The sequence below is a fragment of the Ornithodoros turicata genome, chromosome 1, assembly GCF_037126465.1.
Source record: "Ornithodoros turicata isolate Travis chromosome 1, ASM3712646v1, whole genome shotgun sequence".
NCBI lineage: Eukaryota > Metazoa > Arthropoda > Arachnida > Ixodida > Argasidae > Ornithodoros > Ornithodoros turicata.
Window position 1 is genome coordinate 143,706,874 of NC_088201.1, and position 13,895 is coordinate 143,720,768.

A 13,895-nucleotide genomic window follows, 5' to 3' on the forward strand; every position below is an offset into this window, starting at 1 on the left:
AATGCTTTCCTTGCTTTTAAAGCCTTCGACAACACGTTATAAAACTCTTGCCGAACACACACTAGATACATTCTACGCACCTCTTAGAAACCTATTTTTTCGATGCCTACGAGCTTTCTACGAGTTATGAGCTTTATTTATGCTGTCGGTATTGAGTTTAAAATTTACAAGGCGTTTCAAAACGGTCTTCATTGTACGACGGTGTGCTCTCCTTCTGCATGGAAGCGCATGAAAAGAACAATGGAAATAACATACTTTCGAATACATCGGCCCTAGCAGCCACGAATAAGACATCCTTCGTGTTCTAGTCCACTTTACTGGAATAAGAAGAGCGAGATTCAGAGAAAGAGATTGGAAAAAGGTTTCACGTGCGATACCATGAGTTTGACGCGTCAAGAAATGTCGGTGCTTCTACTAACGTTTACACTAGCAGTTAACGGCATTTGCGCCTCTGAGGATTCTGAACGGGAATTCATCCTGCTTGATCCGAACGGTGAAGAAGCGAAGGATGCCGCCCAGTTTGCAATGGAAGCCCAGGGTGTTACCCTTGTACAGGTCAACAGAGCGGAGATGGTAAGCGAGAGATATTAATGCTGTGGAGTGGAATATTTTTGCGCTGCGTTGATTAGGCAGACTACCAATAGATTCTTTAACAGCACACGGCAACTGCATGTACTAAACCGAAACAGCAAGCGGATGAGAATCGCACAACGGAACCTGAACGGGGACATTGTTTGCGCTACATTTGGAATGCATGCTAAATCGAATGCACATTTGTAATGCAATGCCACGCACGATGAATTAAATAATAGGTACATGTCGTTGACACAAGTTATAGGGTGGCATTCATAAAATATTTAGTGAGCCGTGTGATGTACAGAATTCCTGATGGTAGAGGCGGTGTGTGGAGTACGCATAACGACCACAGTAATTGTAGACTAGAATATACTATCTTGTTGACTATAATGTTTCTAGAGTATGTCAACTAACGCTAAAATGTGACTCAGTTGTCTCGCGACGTAAACCCCCAATTATTATTATTATAAAACGTGGGTTGGCTGGTTTGGTATCGTTAATAAAAATCCGTAAAACCCTAGCATCACGAATTTTGACCACTTTCCAAGGAAGCCACGCATACGTCAAATACTTTTATGATCGTGCTGTCTGTCCTAACTGCTGAAAATAAGCAGTCTTTGATACTAGAATTATGCCATGTCGATTGACACCAGTTTAACGAGTACTGTAATTCCACGCGTATAATTCACACCGCTGATAATCCCCAGGACCCCTTTTTAAGAACATTTTGAAAGATGCAGATAAGCCGCGGGCGATGCGACAGATTGGTGCGGTAAACCAGGGATGCAGATAGAAAATCAATAGTGGCTTCAATGCAGTGAAAACGGCTATCACTTATTTGATGCAGAGGAGGCTAACATCGGGGATACTAGAGATAGGATCGCTAAGGCATTTTCTGAAAGCTGTGTCAGTAGCTTCCGTCGAGATGCCGTGCCGATGCAGATGGCCACGACTGCTGCTTTCTCGTCAAATATTCACTGGCACTTAGCTTACCTCGTTTCAACCCGTTGTCAGGTGTAATGAACACATCCTAAGGGCCTTCCGACAAAGGAGACTATAGAGAAGGCCATAAACCCTGTGGTACATACTGCGAGGTCGGCATGGTGCACAAGAAAGGAGGTCAGTTCTAGTGTTCTAGATCTAGATCTAGAGCGGGGAAGGTACCAGGAAGGTCAATGTCGAATGATGAGCCCCTGATACGCCTTGTTCGTACAGTAGCAGGGCTGTTTTGTTCCGGAAAACACGAGACACTATCCCGAACGATGCGCAGCCACCCAGAGCTGACGAGCCGCAAACACGGCGAAACACGTGTCCTCTGCTGCTGTCGCATCGTTCCATGAGTATCTGTTTCTCTGCGTGCAGCCATAGAAGCCATCTTAATGTGTAATTTTGAATTTCAAACACGTCTATTGTCATTTAATTGTTTCTTGAATGGCTTTTTGTTTCCTGCATTATATATATATATATATATATATATATATATGTTTGTAACTCAAACGTCGCCATGCCAGTACTGGACAGCTGTTTCGGCCTTGTTGGGCCTCATCAACAGTACGCAGGCAGGCAACGTTTGAGTGGATGGCGTCAGAAGGTCACGTAACACGTGATTCCTCCCGTGAGGGTGAGATAACTCACTCACTGAAAGCCCAGTGCAAAGCCCAGGCCTGCGTACTGTTGATGAGGCCCAACAAGGCCGAAACAGCTGTCCAGTACTGGCATGGCGACGTTTGAGTTACAAACATATGCTATACGTGCAGCCAAAGAGCTCCGGCTATTTTTTTTCTTTTATATATATATATATATATGTATATAAGGGGAAAAAATTAGCAGGAGCTCTTTGGCTGCACGTATATCATATGTTTGTGATTCAAACGTCGCCGTGCCAGTACTGGACAGCTGTTTCGGCCTTGTTGGGCCATCATCAGCAGTACGCAGGCAGGCAACGTTTGAACTACAAACATATGATATACGTGCACCCAAAGAGCTCCTGCTAATTCCCCTTATACACTTGACTGGCTTTGCACTGGTTTTTCAGAGGTGTTTTAGGACACCCTGACGGGAGGCATCACGTGCCACGTGACTTTCTGACGCCATCCGCTCAAACGTTGCCTGCCTGCGTACTGCTGATGATGGCCCAACAAGGCCGAAACAGCTGTCCAGTACTGGCACGGCGACGTTTGAATTACAAACATATATATATATATATATATATAGGTGAAAAAGAAAAACGAGACTTGGGCGGAATATTAGAGTAAATTAACACATAAATTAAGACAATTAAATTAAAACATCAGAAATTTATTACAATTTTAAGGGGGAATTAATTAAAGAACTCTATGGTCAACGTTTCGGCAGAGCCTCACCTGAAACGTTGACCATAGAGTTGTTTAATTCACTCGCTCAGTCGCTTTAATTCAGTCGCTTCCAGCGTCTTCCGAATCCTCTAACGCCGTCGCGCTCCCTTTTTACCTGCCACCTGTCCCTCTCCCCCGGGCTCCTCTTCGCCATTCCCGGGCGGCGGCGCCCTCTCATAACAGCAATATCGTGGTGGCCAACCGGTGGCGCCGCCGCAGGTTTCCACATGCAAGATCTTTTTTTTTTTTCATTAAGCTGCTTTCACAATTCATTTATTTCAGTAAATTTCTCCATGTTACTGTCAACAAGCAAAACTAATTATTGCTTCTCTTACGCAGATGTTTGAGAACTTGCAGTACCGAATCTTCCTTGATGTTAACGTTTGCGACGAAGCTGGGTCTTGCGTACGTATAACATTATTTCGTCACGTTTTCTGTTTCAACTCTGGCCGCACGGAGTAACTCTAGGGGGGTGAATAGCCAGACTAGGCCAGAGTATGCCGAACCATGAACAAGGCACCTGCAACTTTCAATCAGGATTGAGTGCTGCACAGCACTTAACAAACAATCGACGAAAAACAAAAGGAAATATAATACCTAAGTGGGCTAATGGGACCCCGATTTCACCCCGGCTTTTCGATGTTTGGAAGATTCAGATAATTCTGCTTTGAGGCGTGGCGGCGTATCTGCTCCTGCCACAGAAGATGCAGGACGGATGAAGAACGTAACGGGCAACAGCAACAGACGTCGTTATCCCGAACTTCCCCTTGCTCCGCGACTACAAAGAGCCTCAATCCATCTTCAGAGTCATCAACACACCCTGACGCTCTTTACAGATGCCTCTGTGTCCAAGCAGGGGAGCAATCTGTGGCGGCTTATCCTCTCCTGCCACAGATAACGATGACTACGAAGACGTGCCTCGGCTGCCGCCCGCCATTGAACTTGCCCGCTGGTTCTACCGGCACCGTCCTAGTGTGAGGCCACGAACTTCTGCTCGCTCGGATATTACAACACCGCCTGTCAGGACTCATATAGGGGAATACCATCTCCTCTATATACACACATTCTTTCCGGCGTGCTATTGTACAAACAGAAGCTCTGTCCGCGCGGCACTTAGTAAATGCGGAGTCAAATGCGCTCGGGTCCTGATGGTGCGACATTGTCGACGTAGAACAAGGTCGCAAGTTCCCGCAACATCTTTCGGTTTCGCCGAATTTGCGAGTGGGAGGTCGATCATTCGGATATTCCATGCGTCCTTTACAGATGTCGCGGCGACGAAATTGTTGCTAGCAGTGACGGTCAAAGTACCTGAAAATTGTAGTGAAAGTATAATACGAAGTACCTGGCGTCATTACTACTTCGAGTAGTGTACAAAGCACCCAGTTCGAAATGCACTTAAAGTAAAGTAGAAAGTACTAGGCATTCAAGTACTCTTCAAGTACAGTGCGATTTTAATTTATGTCACTTTGCATTTCATTCGAGTCTATCGTCAATCAGTTTCAATTTCATTCATTCATATAATAAATTCAACGAGTAATATGCGACTGAAGGAACCAGAGGAAAAGTCCCGGTTAAAGTTTCCTTCCTGAAAAGTATCATACGCTCTTTAGTAGCCACGTCTTGCCTTTTACCAAAACTTCAGCTAGCATTCTTGGCAAATTCGATGAAGCCACCAAGTCCTACTACTTGAGTGCTAATCCGTTAATATAAACCTCATGCGATGGTATAATTAGCAGTTACATGTTCAGCGGCAGCCAGTCAACTGTGGTGGGATTATGCAAAATATATAGCCTAGCTGATGCAAGAACACCTCCCGCCTACTATCGTGCTCCCGTACTAATTTTCGATCATCACGGGCTAGAAAATTTGAGGGAGATAAAGCACAAGCCAACAGGGATTACACATTTCTGCGCATTCCTTGCTGCTTTCTGAAACGGAACACATTTAAGAAAGTATTATGAAGAAAATAAAATATATAAGCCTTCATTTTTATACTACTGTGATGTTCAGCTATTTCATTGATGTGACACATTAAAAATTATAATGTAAAAAATAGGAGCATGTGGTTTTCGGGCTGATACATTACTTCACCATGTAATCCCGTCACACATTGTGATATGGAATAGTTATTAACAGCCAACGAAGGAAATATGCAAATGCGTTAGCATTAAAACTTAAAAGCCGTTTGGGAACGAAGGACCTCGATATTCCCAGACTGGAAATCCCCGATCTCACAATTCATGTTATCGAAACAACTCAAAATCAAGGAGAATCTTGGCTGCTTCGTTTGGCGATACGCCGTGTTTAAGAGTGTGGGAGCTAAGAAGTGAGCGACCACAAGAGACTCGGATCAAGCGAGAAGTGATGGTTTTAATAGAACCGGGAAAAGCCCGCGGCCGTGCGCGCGAGATGCTGTCTTCTTCCTTGCCAGGCACCGATGGCGCTAGAAGCCGCCACAAGAGTATAGCATCACTGTTTACCCACTCAAATTCACGGGTTTTTCTATGTCTGTCGGATGTCTACCTATAAGATTCGAAGTCGTATAAGCTAACGAAAGCCACATTCTAGCAGCCGTTAGGCTTAGCAGGGCTTAGCGGAGACGACGGAGCGCAGGATGTTGGTTAGTTTATTATTAAGTTACCCCATGTTCGGTGTTTGCATTTTTATGTCCACGTTAGTTCTTGTTCGCCGTTGGCAGCTTCCCGCATGCGACTCTGCATTTTATAGTCACATAACATTTATTTACAGTAGTTTATTTTGAAACGGTATTTTCTATAACTTCATTTCGGGGTGCACACCTGCCCTACACAACGCTAACGCGAAAAAGCATTCGCATTCAAACGCGCCTTCCGGGCTTACTCCAATTCAGCTTGGCGGTGCCATCTCATCCGGTCACAGGACACGTCTCAACCTGTCGACCACCACACTTGCACTGCCGCAAGGTATACATAAACAGGTAGCGAAACTCCTATAGGGCCATGCGACTTCAGATGGCGCCATGATAGAGACTGTCTGCGCCATCCATCCGTTGCGCGAACTACTACTTTTGTAAATGAAGTACGTGCGAAAAGTTTATTGGATTTCTTTCCCTTTCGCCCTCAGGTCTTGCGCGACTGTTTCGCACATGTCATTCAGCCCACGCAGTATCCAGAACGGTTCCTCAAAGATTTTTTATGCATAAGGTATGAAACGAATTTTGTCTGTGCATTCACGTTGTTTGTGCCCTTATCATGCACTCCGTGACTGACTTTTGGTTTTCTTCACTGCGGCTGTCTGTTTTACGCAATGTGCTCTGTACTCTTTAACGCAATGTCTTTAATATCCAAACTGAAGACCACGAAGGTGTCCTCCTGAGATTGTGACACCAAGCTTAAATGACGCCATATAAATGAGAGAGACGTGTATGGATGTGAACCTGCATTACAAAATTTAGCAAAAAACGGCATCTGCGGCAGCGATATCTGCGGCAGCCGGGGAAGAGTAGTAATATTCATATGTCGTGTTATATTACAACTACATTGTATATTCTAGAAAGCAGAGTAATAATGATAATAGGTAACACGTTCATTCTACAGTATTATGTTACGTATTACAAATATTTCGGCGTATTACGAGGGTATTACATTAGTAACTAAAGCGCGGGCTATCAAGAACGAAAAGGCTTCCTTTTTTTTTTCTATAATCAAACTCAAACTCAAACGAAAAGGCTGAATATGGAATAGAGAGAATACAAATATAAAATGGGTAATTCCATTTTATATCAACCAATGGGTCGAATCAACAGTTTTTTTTTGTTTTTTTTTCAGAAGAACGAAAAAAAATGTTGGATGGGGTTTCAAACGGACGAGAAAGACACATGTCCGATCCCCGAGCGTTGAGCCGTTTGCGAGTGGGAGAGGGAAAAATATGCAGTGCCATTTCTCGCGCTGAAAGTTCTACCCAGTTTGACGGCGTCGAAATGCCCGTTGCTTCTACCTGCGATGCTTCAAGGGGGCGCACGAATGGTACACCTATTGGAGTGTGTATAGCAGTAGTGTCGTAACCGCTGCACGGAGGTAACGCTGAAACAAAAATTGCCAAGGTTGCCACTTCTAACGACAACTTTGCAGTTTCTGCACCCCGTCAATAGTATCTTGCAAAACCATTGCCATTAGAATTGTCTAACGTGCTCTATCGAGTAATATATTGATCTTTAGTGTATCTCACGCGGTAGTGCGGTAAGACGTCAACGAAAATGCGTGACGATACTTGGTCGTGTTTGACGCCCTGTATTTCAATGGCTGTTATAATAATGGAGTTCAGTTTTAGGCGGAGGCTAACTCGATGCCATATATACAAGCTCTAATTAAAACATGTTGCTCCATTTTCCTGGGAAGCGTACAACTATCTTTGTAGCAGTTCATGTTGCGCCCATGCAGCAGTGGCCTTCAGGCAATCGCGCTCCTGTTTCTTCTACGTCGTGCGCAGCTCTTTCGTCGTTTCGTCGACACACATGGATGGGTATACAAGCCAGTTTACTTTTTCACACCACGAATGCTATTGCGAAATACGTTGCCCTGAATCGCAATCTGTTTACCTCAATAGCTGTTTGATGCCACGACAATATCCTTCACATTTGTTCATAATCTCGAAAAGCACTTCTATGTGGTCTTCTGGAAGCCCTTGGTCACAAACGTAAAGCCCACACAGTCAGTCCGGTTATTCAATTGTCTGAAGCGAGCGAGCTGCTTCTTAAGATAAGGGAAATACCTTTGTGCTCTGCACGCTCGCAATAAAGCAAGGTTTACATGTTATGAGTGCGGTCAAAACTTTTGGATCAAGGCGACGTTTGTACAGTGGAAGCTCTTACACCTCCAACTGTTATTCTTGTACTTGGCAGTCGTGAGTATTGTTCTAGGACATGTATTTGACATCTACGTGTACCTGCATGGACGATGATGAATTCAGTTCATTAGAATCATGTTTTAATGAGAATCATGCCGGTGGCACCGAGAATAGTGCGTGCAGACTACCACATGGCGCACAAGAAGAACAAGAACCTTCGTTTGGTGCGTGACCTTGGGATATATATTGTAAAGCGAGCGTTCGTCGACGGTGAAGGAGCCGTAAATGTACTGCCTACGGACTATCGTTGTAGCAACGTATGCCTCTTTGCGGACCTTTGCGTTTGCATTAATTATGTGCGTTGGTGCAACGTGTCTCAAGACTGGAATAGGTCAGCAGGAAAATATCTCCTGCCGGCGGATCATCCTGTTGCACGGGCGCAACCTGGGCTGTCACACACAAAAAATGCGATTGTGCGATTCCTAGATTTATAGTGCAACATGTTCTAACATGTGCTTGTATATGTCATATCGACCAAGTATCGGCACGAAAATGAATCTGATAAGTATACAGTGGCTGAGATACAGGACCTCAAACAACAAATTTCTTCCGGGACCATCCCTCCTGGCGCATCACGGCACTGCCCTATGCGATAGTGACCAACACAAGTGACCAATACATCAGTCGATAGAGCTCGCTTAGATAATCGTATGACATCACTTTCCTATCGCTTCGTTAGAGGTGAGAAAACGCATATTCTGAAGTTGGAGTGCAATTCGTAATTGATGTATTCGTATTGTAACACCATATACGAAATCAACGCGTAGTTGCATGCCGTCAAATTGGGTAGAAATTTCAGTACGAGTAATGGCATAGAAGATTTCCCCCTCCCCTACTCGCGACAGGCTCATCCCTCGGGGTTTGGACATGAATCTTTCTCGTTCATCTGAAACACGGTTCAAGATTTCTTTTTTCAGTCGCATAAAAAAATATGCATTTCCCACCTTGGCCGCTTTAAAATAGAATTACCCAAGCAGAATACATATCTGTAAAAAAGGAAAACATTGGCGGATCCTTTGAAAATGCGGTAGCATAAGCCGTTGGTTCGTTCTTTTACTTACTCCTTTCCATTTTCCTTGTTTCCTTTATTTGCCTGTTTAGCTTCCTCCTTTCTCTTTTGAGTGTTTTTGTTTCGTCCCTTTCTGTTTTCTGCTTATTTTTCTTTGGTTCGTTATTTTGCTTCCTCATTCCTCTTGTTTTTTATGCATCTTTCCTTTCCTCTTTTTGCGTTTCGGGGTTCCCATCGGGGTTTCCCATGTTACCCTTGACATCAAAGAGTTACCGTAAGGTGTTATGCTGACGTATTTCCAAAGGATCCACGGAGAGCCCTTCCTGAAGTTTTTTGAAGGCTTCTTCCACCCTTAGTAACGACCCAGAGCCGTCGTTTGGTACACGTGGTCCATGCATGTTCCTTGGTCAGCGAAGATGGTGCGTTTTAGGACAGCAGAACGGTCAGAGCACAGAGAACGCATATCTAAGGTGAACTGAAAGCCTTTCACATCGTCTTGGTTGAAGCCTCTTACCAGGACGACCCACCCATGTGTAACCATAACGCAGTCCATCATTTGGTTTACAGCGGTTTCTGCTTGCCTGTGCGTGCAGTCCCCGGCAGGAAGTACACGGTAACCAGGTTGAGATCTGTGGGTACGGGTACGGCACAGCACTTACCGTATTCGTTGACGTTGCTTCGAATCATTCGAGGTGTAATGCTGATGCCATCCTTAGCGTAGATGGCAACCCCGGCCTTTTGGTTTTCAGGACGTTTGGCTCCAGTGATGTAGGAAAAGCCCTTTAGTTGGATGGGCACATCAGGATCCATCGCAGTATTTGAGAGTCTAGAAAGGCAGTCCAGCCTGAGTTTTCCAGACACATTTTACGTCGACGTTATTCACGTATTCCAAACAAATTACTTGTTATTGCAGGTAGTAACATGCACAGCTTGATCTTGAAGACCTCGTAGCAGACAAGGAATAACATTACACATCCATCAGAAGATTGTTGTACAACTGATTTAATAAAGAGCTTATGTGTACACAATAGCCTTCCTGAGTACAACATAAGGACAAAGCGAATCAGTCAGCTCGGCACCCGAGTGGGTCGAACACTCCTGTTCAGCAGAGAGCTCTTTAGCCACCATTTTCTTCTTTCTTTCAGAACGCATGAAACATTTAACAACATAATTTATAGCGCCACTGCACGCAGCTCAGCGGGTTCTGCGACGACATACGTGCTCTTGCATGTGCGCTCTTAAAGATTATGGGTGGTTCAGTCAATTAATTCAAACAACTCAGGAAAAGCTAGCATGCCTCGTAAAAATGTAGCCACTTTTAAAAATGTAGCATGCTTCGGCTGAATGCCGTTGTTTACGTTGTGTCCAGTCATGTTCCGGGGAGATCTGGTATATTGAAGTTTACCCCAAGTGTGCACCATTCCAGTATTCTCCAGTGATCCTCATCTCCGACATTCCTGCTCACACTTGGCAGAGTCCATCCAAGTTTTGTTTGAAAGCGACTCCACACTGTCTTGAGGTCAGTCTTGTAGCCTGCATAATCTGTGTGCGCTCTCAATATAGCATGCAGTCAGAAAACTGTCAGTTCAGAAGTGACACGGAAGACGAAATCAAATGTGATGTTGAATAGCCAAGGAACCCTATGAGGGTGTGGACAAGAGAGTCCTAACAATCCTTACTATAGAATAAACACACGAATGATGGCACAGTTAGCCGCCAGGGGGAGTGAGACCCTCGATCTTCTGTTTACCGGAAAAACGCTTTAACTACCTAAGCCACGGCGCCATGTAAGAGAGAATGCGATGTGATGTTGGAGAGGTAATGCGCATTAGAAGGACGTGGACAAACGAGTCTTTCCACCCATAGCGTAAACACGCGAATGATGGGACAGTTCGGAACCTAAGTGAGTCGAACCCTTGATCTATCTCCTGTTTACTAAAAGGCGCTTCAACCGCTTGAGCCACGGCGCCATGAAAGGCGAAACGTAATGCAACGTTGAGGCGTTGCAGAGCTAGCGCACTCCAGCAGAGCGTTGAGGAAATAGTCGTCTTAACTCTAGCATAAACACACGAATGATGGCACAATTCAGAACCAAGGTGAGCCAAATCCTCGATCTCCTGGTTACTAAAAGGCGCTTCTATTACATAGGCCGCGGCCTCTTGAAAGGCAAATGTAATGCAACGTTACAGAGCTAATGCACTCTAGCAGGGCGTGGACGAGAGCCTTACTAACTGTAGTATAATTATATGAATCATGGGATAGCTAGGCACCAGGGGGAGTTGAACGCTCTATCTCTTGTTTACTAGACAGGCGCTTTAGCTAGCAAAGTTACGGCGCCTTGGAGGGCAAAAAGCAATACGACGCTGCACGACATAAGCACCGTAGCAGGGCGGTGACGAGACAGTCTTCTTAAAGGGGCCGTAAACAGGCCACCAAACATTTCTGAAATAATGATACCCCATGAAAGAACGCAGATAATAATACCCAAATATACATTTCGTTCCGCTCGTGCCAGCTCATTGACCCATATAACTGCTTTCAAAGAAGGGTAACCAGCGAGCCTCTGTCCACCACGCATACGTCACATGGCTACGTAGCGTTTTGAAGTCGAATCGGGGCGCCGAGCTGCGCACATGACGTTTCAAATTACCAGCCAATAAACATACTTCGTTATCAGCTGTGAGTCGGAGCGCTCAGTTTGTTTGTGTGAAACGACGTTTTGCGCTCCGTGGTTCCGAAATTCAACGTCATGACATCTTCAACATCAACGGTTGGCGCAAACGCCAACAGTTGGGCGGCTATCACATGACGCGATTCGAACCCGGGTACTTCCCAATCACGACGTGACATGGCCAGCACGCTATCCACTGTACCACTCGAGCTGATGAAGCCATGCCACGTGGCTCAAACCAAAGTACGGCAGCCCAGTTGTCGGAACCATTCGAAGATGACGAAGATGTTCCATCGCGCACGTACCTAAGATTCCGGAACTATAGTCCCGGATATTTATTCGCGCTCGTGGTGTGCTGCGTGGTAGTGCCCAGAAAACGTAGTGCGCGTATGATACCTAAATTAAACGCATTTCTTTTTCAGTTTGAGGCTGTAACTGTTTAGATTTTGAATAGAAGAGGATTCACGTTCATCTAGTCCAATTCCGCATTTGACATAAAATCATACGTGGAACACTCGATCGCAATTGGTGAGGAAAGCGCTACGTCAAAATGACGTAAACTCAGAGCGCAGGGCGGAGCTAAAATGCGAAAGAGTGCAGTGAATATTTCGTCCGTATGCAAGCGCCTTTTGTTTTTGAGCGTTAGTAATTGCAAGGAGTTTTCGCTGCATAAGTTTCAATAATATAACACAAAGAAATGTGCACCTTTTGTACCTGTTTACGGCCCTTTAACTCAAGCATAAATATACGAATCATGGGAAAGCTAGGCACCGCTCGATCTCTTGTTTACTTGAGAGGCGCTTCAAATACCTAAGCCACGGCGCCGTGGACGGCAAAATGCAATACGACGTTGCAGAACTAATGCAGCCTAGTAGGGCTGCGACGAGTGAGACTTCCTGATTATAGCGCAAACACAAGAATGATGAGACAGACAGGAACTGGAGTGAGGCGAACCCTCGATCTCGTGTATACTAAAATGGCGCTTCAACGACGTAAGCCACGGCAGTAGTAGAGAGGGGTGTAGAGCCGAGCCCCATGAGATTTAGAAACATGGACCCCCTGAGCCCTGCGCGTATTTTTCCCTGCGCGGCGCGTGTGGGGAGGGTTGTCAGCGCGCTTATCGGTGGGGGAGGGATGCGTGCGCGCTTATCCTCTCACATTTTTTCAGCCTGGGCAGACTTCTTGGGCCGACTTCACATATTTTTCCGACAGCAGGTGAGCGGTTTACATGCAGAGACATGCAAAGAAGGGTCATACACAAAAATGACAAGTCAAAATATATTTATTAATTCCAATCAAGTTGAGATATATTTATTAAAGCCAATAGTGCTGGGAATTGTGATGCCAATCAGGTGAAGGAGAAAAACCCAGCCGAAAAAACCTTCACCACCTGTAACAGGGCGGTGCTCGGGTGGAGGGTTGCTGTGGTGGGCGTAGCGTGGCCGGAGGGCTGCGCGCTTACCATTCATCCTGGGCCGACTTCTTTCACCATTTTCCTACTTGGGCCGACTTCCCTTCCATGACAGGTGGGCGGAGCGTGACCGGAGGGCTGTTGTTGTGAGCGTCGCGTGGCCGGAGAGCTGCGTGTGCGTTTACCGTTCAGCCTGGGCCGCCGACTTTCGTCATTTTTCAGTCTGGACCGCCGACTTTCGTCATTTTTCAGCATGGGCCGTAGACTTTCGTCATATTTCAGCCTGAGTCGACTTGAATCGTAATTTTTCCAGCTACAACAGGTGTGCAGTTTACATGCAAAGGATAGCCATACACAAAAGTACAAGTGAAAATATATTTATTAAAGTCATTAGGAATTATGTTATGACTCTGCGTGAATGGGAAAAACTTAGCCAAAAATCTGAAATAGAAGGAACACAATACACATAACAAAGAATATTACAGGTATGATACATTAGCATTGAATAGGTATCACAAATCAAACACAATATTTTTATTAGTGGTTTTTTCAATGGTAGTGGTTTTTTCAAAGTTTTCAATGAATCAGAATTGATAGCGCATTTAAAATATTCTTAATCAAGACAATCAAAATTACAAATTGTATTATAAAACGTCTAATATTCCTATACGTGAGAACCATCAGTGCAATAGCGGGAAGTTCTGATAGTTGTATGTAATTAACTGTGAACAGCAGAGACACTGGAAGACTATGGGACACGAACACAAGACGAAATAAAATCTATACCACTACAAAGAAGATATTCCACTTCACCACATAACACGCTCCTAGCCAACAAACAGAACAAAGAACGACACGAACACAAGAGGAAAATCAGAAGAAAAATCAAACTCATCAGAAAATAGATATGTTAAAAACGAACTTCACCATATAGCACGATCCTAGCCAACAAACAGAACGACACGAACACAAGACGAAATAAAATCTATA

General features: G+C 44.8%; 1 protein-coding gene across 2 annotated transcripts; it reads left to right on the forward strand.

Moving 5' to 3' along the window:
- The first annotated feature begins 252 nt into the window (after positions 1-252).
- Positions 253-9,847, forward strand: LOC135370348 (uncharacterized). Of its 2 annotated transcripts, none has more exons than XM_064604080.1 (4): positions 253-573; positions 3,270-3,335; positions 6,033-6,112; positions 9,180-9,308. In XM_064604080.1, the coding sequence occupies exons 1-4, from the start codon at positions 379-381 to the stop codon at positions 9,295-9,297; spliced, it is 459 nt and encodes a 152-aa protein (XP_064460150.1). In that variant the 5' UTR covers positions 253-378; the 3' UTR covers positions 9,298-9,308. The 2 variants fall into 2 exon arrangements, with proteins under 2 accessions (XP_064460150.1, XP_064460159.1); XM_064604089.1 differs by lacking the exon at positions 9,180-9,308 and adding an exon at positions 9,737-9,847 and having other exon boundaries at positions 256-573.
- The last annotated feature ends 4,048 nt before the right edge of the window (positions 9,848-13,895 follow it).

What these genes read in the sequence shown, in the direction of transcription:
- LOC135370348 (XM_064604080.1), top strand. Translation starts at nt 379, where the DNA reads ATGAGTTTGACGCGTCAAGAAATGTCGGTGCTTCTACTAACGTTTACA. An exon ending in AGGTCAACAGAGCGGAGATG is followed by an intron (nt 574 to 3,269) that starts GTAAGCGAGAGA and finishes TCTCTTACGCAG; the next exon opens with ATGTTTGAGAACTTGCAGTA. An exon ending in GCGACGAAGCTGGGTCTTGC is followed by an intron (nt 3,336 to 6,032) that starts GTACGTATAACA and finishes TTTCGCCCTCAG; the next exon opens with GTCTTGCGCGACTGTTTCGC.